Below are 5,037 nucleotides of genomic sequence, written 5' to 3' on the forward strand. Positions count from 1 at the left end.
CACATCGGCAAATAATTTTAAATTTTGTTGAAAGTTGCCAATTACATGAAATGCCAACAAAACGGCATCAAATGACAGTTAAATTAGCAAATAATTTCAAATTTGGTTGAAAGTTGTCAATTACATGAAATAACAACATGTCGGTATCAAATGACATAATCAAACCGCAGCCCGGCATGACCATATTTAGCAATTACATGAAATAACAATACACGCAAAAGAAAGCAGCAGGAAAAACCATTTTCGGCACACCATGTGCCGAATACGGCACTGTAGCCTATATTCAGCACATGGTGTGCCGAATACGGTCCATATTCGGCACACGGTGTGCTGAACATGGTTTTTTGGATACACGATTTACCGGTACACCATGTGCCGAATACGGATGCTAAATTAGTAAATATGACTATATATTATCTATTTCGGCAAATACACTTATATTATCTAATTTTGAATTTTTGCCCTTAAATACTTCTGTGATCAAACTTATACATGTTGTCATGCATAGATGATGGATTTACTGTAACTCATATGTGCTTGTGGGCTAATATGAATATATCTACATGTGCAAGTCACACATTTAATGTTATGGTTCCGTGCTTTGGTATTCATATATTGACATATTTCCACTCCGATTGGTCCGTTTTCTAATGTCCAACGGATCCGAGTTCATTTTCACTTCTAGCTTTCTTGTTTCCCATGCCGTTTTAGAGAGAATGTGAAAGTAAAAATAGTCAGGAGCTTTTCTTAACCGTTCCCATCTGTTTTCATACTTAATTAGAGCTCATCTTGGTTTCAGTACACTAACTTATGGCGATTGTTTAAATGGTTCACCTCTGGCATTCCAATAATCTGTCAGCAGAGTAGTTATGTAAATACGGTTGGGTGTGTGGTAGGGAATCCATCGAGATGTTTTACGCCGCGCGGCGGATATGTGACAACTCTATCAGACAATGTAAATCCGAGTTTGGAGAAAGGAACATAGTAAACCTCTGGTACTCGAAAAGCTCAAACAAGCCTGTACCATGTTCATGCAAAATTGTACCAATTCCACTAGAAGGATAAAAAGCAGAGGTTCTACTGATCATCAAACACAGTGCATCCGTTCATCAGGTATAAACTTAGAGAGGAAGCGCCTTAAAACAACAAGCATCTGAACATTCTTAGGCGGAGGTGGTGGCGGAGGCCTTGGCAGCGGCAGAAAGCTTGGACCTCCTCTTGGCCAAGCTCTCGCTGCGGCGCTCCCTCTGCTCCTTGAGCCTCTGGGCGAGCAGCTTCTGGTACTCGGCGGCCTCGGACTTCTTCTTGGCTATCCTCTTCTTCTTCTCTGCAATTCTGGCACGCTTCCTCTGGAGGGTCTGCGGAGTCACAAGCCGCTGGATCTTGGGAGCTTTGCTCACCTTCTTGCCTGCAATAGAAATTACCATTATGTAACAGAAAGCTATAATCAGACAACTCCAGGCACAATATGGACATTGATGATTCTAATAAAAAAATTAATCAGTCAAGATAACAAATACAACTGTCATGACATGCAAGCGCCGTGACAATTTAATCGGAGCCTGTAAGCCTTATTTCCAAAGGGAAATGTTAACAGTGACCAATGCAATGACAACAACAGGCACAGTGGAGTGAAGAAATATAAACTAAGATAGCAAACAACTTATCACAGGTATGCTCACCATTCTTGGTAGTGAATGTCCTGCGGTATGTGTTGACATACTTGCGTACATCATCATCCTTGGCAAGGTTGAAGAGCTTTCTGATCTTTGAGGCCCTCTTTGGACCCCTCATCCTGGGCTTTTCAGTGTCAGTCAAGCCAGGCAAATCGTTCTCACCCTTCTTGACAATCACTAAGTTGATAACAGATAGGTCTTGGCTGACAATGCAACCACGGACCGACTTCCTCCGGCGCTCACCATCACGCCTGCCATACCCACGGAAGCAGGGAGTGCCTGCAGAATTCGTACCAAATGATCAGTTAACTCAGCGCAAGACAACAAAGAGCTGCAGGTCAGTTAACTGTACTGTCGAAATAGAAGAAGTCTCTTACCCCTGTGGAGCAGAAGGCGGACCCGCCCAGAGGTTAGCACTCCTTGCTTCATTGGGAAGCCTTGTTTGTCACAACCACCCATAATCTTGAAGATGTAACCCTTGAATTCCTGCAAAACCAAGAAATATTGCATATACATATATCTGAGCATAAAATCAGTGAAAGGATTAGGGTCATGAATACATATATCAGGAGATTACCTCGCCAAGAGCATCACCACTGACTTCCTGGGAGATTCTTTTGTCATAAAAGGCACGCCTGTAGTTGATACAAAGGCAATAGCTATCTGAATAAACAGCATAAAGAAATATTGCATATACATATACAGAAGCAGAGCAGCAGGAAACAGCATATGTGAAGTAGTCACAACATAATATAAACACACAATTTTCTGTAAATAATTTAAAAACACAATTTTCTGTCAATAATTTAAACACACAATTTTCTGTCAACTCAAAATGTAGAGAAGAGAAGCAAGGCAATCGCATAAAAATATATCAAAGAACAACCAAATGGCCTGCTATCATTTTGGTTTTGGAAGTGTACTTCTGAATTTTAAGAATAACAATTAGCACCTAAGTTCCAAAACCATTTGGTTCTTTTGGCCCGAACATAAAACTTCCTACACCTCAGTGAACAGGCTTAAACAGTAATTTTAATCATATTCACAATATTTTTCTATAGTTCACTAAAGACACGTCAGTACTAATGAGGGCCAATTATTACAAAAGGATTGAACAACTTTGACAGAAAATAAGAAAAACAAACAATACACTCCTGACCTTACTGCAACAGTCTAGAAAAAAATTTAGAACAAAACCGGACAATTTAAGGTATAGCGTACCACAAACATACTAACAAAAGATAACTTGCTCTGAAATTCAAACAGCTATTGTTCAAAATGTTGAACTATCTTTCAACAATCAACAAATTCAAAACTGCAGATTAACTTGTGATGGATCCTTGCTAATTTCCAACATCTATGACAAATAAGCGTACCACAACGTACTAGCAACCAATACTATATCAATAAGCAAAAAGCACAACAGCAGGTACAAATTCAACAGGCTAACAATTGGCCATCAAATGAAATGAATCTACGCGGTCCAATTAGCAAAGGAACTGCACGCTAAAACAAGGGTTTTGACACTAATTCGCCTTTCACCTACATCCGAATTAAACGGTAGTAGGTCACAGCCACAGGCCGCTACCACAGATCTGAAGGAAACGAACGAGCACAGCGACTATGCGAGTGTAGTAGGAGGCGGAATGGGAAACTCACAGCTTCTGGTCGTCATCGATCTCGAGCTTCTTCTGGCACCCGGTGGTCGGGTTCGCGATGTTGAACTGAAACCACCAACGCAACGCAAAAACAAAAAGGCCACACGGATCGAATGAGACACCAAACAGCCAGGAACTCCCAATCTGAGCACACCAGAAGATCGAGAAACTGCGCGGGTACCTTCATGGTTGCGTTGCGGCAGCGCGAGCCCGCGGGCGGCGAGGAGCTCGAGCGCTTGCGGCGGCGCGAGGGCTAGGGTTCTGGGCGAGAGGGCGCGGCGTGGGGAGATGGGTGGAATTTATATAGGGTGGGCGGGCTGAGAGAGGGGGAGGAGGAGTGGACGGGTGGGTTCGGCGACGCTCGATCTGGGTCGTCCGTGGCTGTCTGCACGGTTGGGTTGGGTTGGCTTGCATAAGCGGGCCGGGCCGAAAGATGGGTAGGCAATCGACTTTCGAGCTTTTTATTTTTTTATTTTTAACTTAAAATATTAAATAAATAGGTCCTAGTGTAAAGATTTGCAAGATAGACATCTATCCCCCTCTTATAAAGTGATCAGTCCTTGTCGCCCTTAAGAGGATAGCAAGCTGTCCAGCTCTACCACAGTAGCAACGTGGAAAAACTCTTCACCGGATGAATGAACAGTACTCAGCAAAATTAAGAGGGTTCTGTTGCCTTCCATGGGTGGGAGCTCTCAATATACACGGATGGAGAGTTAACCTCCTCCATCTCACATGTTGGCTTCGACTGCTCCACGGCCAATGTGGATAGTGTGATGTCCATCTTTCTCCGCTCCGCAAGGGCAGCTTCCAAGACCCGTCGATTCTCAGGGGAGTGTGATAGGTGGTCCTACCAGCTCGTGTTACAATTGTGTCCGTATCAGTCATTATGCATGGGATTGCCATTTCCTGAAGCCGGGAGCCATGCTGACTGCTCCAAGGTCATCACTGTCAGCTCAATCGCCTCCCCAAGCCTCCAAGGCTGCGCAAGTTCCCAAACGCGGTCGAGTCAATTACACTACCGCCAAGGAAGCTCATGAGGGAGACGACATATTGATCGGTATGTTGCTTGTGAATTCTTACCCTGCAATTGTGCTTTTAGATTCTGGTGCATCTCATTCATTTGGCAAGGAGATTTATGTCTTAAGTCACAACATGATCACCAAGACACTACCTACCCCTTATTATATTGATGCCGAGTGCTCGATTGCAAACCAACCGAGTCGTTTCTTTGGCCGAGATTCTCATTGAGGGAGTTCAGTTTTCTACAATCATTATTTTGCTTGATACTAGAGGAGTGAATATCATATTAGGAATGAATTGGTTTGCCAAGAATAAGACCATCATTGATTGTGCTCATAGGACTGTCACTCTGAATGACATGTCTGGCACCCAAGTCCATTTGAAGCTTAAGGAAGTTAATCCTTGCCTTTATGCCCTGAAGGTTGTCACAGTCATGGGTCTCCTAAACATTTTCTTCGTGTGTGAGTTTCCTGATATCTTCCTAAATGAATTGCCATGAATGCCACCCGATAAAGTAGTAGAATTCTCTATTGATCTTTTGCTCGGTACGACCCTAATTTCGAAGAGGTCTTATTGGATGTCACCAAATGAATTAGCAGAATTGAAGAAGCAGCTTCAGGAGTTGCTCTCAAAGGGTTTCATCCATCCAATCTTCTCACCCTGGGGATGCCCGACGCTCTTTG

The 5,037-nt window shown here is 43.2% G+C and overlaps 1 protein-coding gene across 1 annotated transcript; it reads right to left on the reverse strand.

Moving 5' to 3' along the window:
• Positions 1 to 996: 996 nt before the first annotated feature.
• On the reverse strand, positions 997 to 3,650 carry LOC133905102 (small ribosomal subunit protein eS6). The gene is made up of 6 exons (XM_062346810.1): positions 3,516 to 3,650; positions 3,336 to 3,400; positions 2,254 to 2,311; positions 2,054 to 2,162; positions 1,683 to 1,955; positions 997 to 1,408 (listed from the first exon to the last, which is right to left on the reverse strand). Exons 1-6 carry the CDS (start codon positions 3,519 to 3,521, stop codon positions 1,164 to 1,166), a joined length of 756 nt encoding a protein of 251 aa, XP_062202794.1. The 5' UTR covers positions 3,522 to 3,650; the 3' UTR covers positions 997 to 1,163.
• Positions 3,651 to 5,037: the final 1,387 nt, after the last annotated feature.

This window comes from Phragmites australis, chromosome 22 (genome assembly GCF_958298935.1).
Source record: "Phragmites australis chromosome 22, lpPhrAust1.1, whole genome shotgun sequence".
In the NCBI taxonomy this organism is placed as follows: Eukaryota; Viridiplantae; Streptophyta; class Magnoliopsida; order Poales; family Poaceae; genus Phragmites; species Phragmites australis.

Excerpts from the sequence above, each read along its gene's own strand:
- LOC133905102 (XM_062346810.1), bottom strand. Across the intron at positions 2,312-3,335 it reads ATCGATGACGACCAGAAGCT|GCGTGCCTTTTATGACAAAA; the intron begins GTGAGTTTCCCA and ends TATCAACTACAG. Across the intron at positions 2,163-2,253 it reads GTGGTGATGCTCTTGGCGAG|GAATTCAAGGGTTACATCTT; the intron begins GTAATCTCCTGA and ends TTGGTTTTGCAG.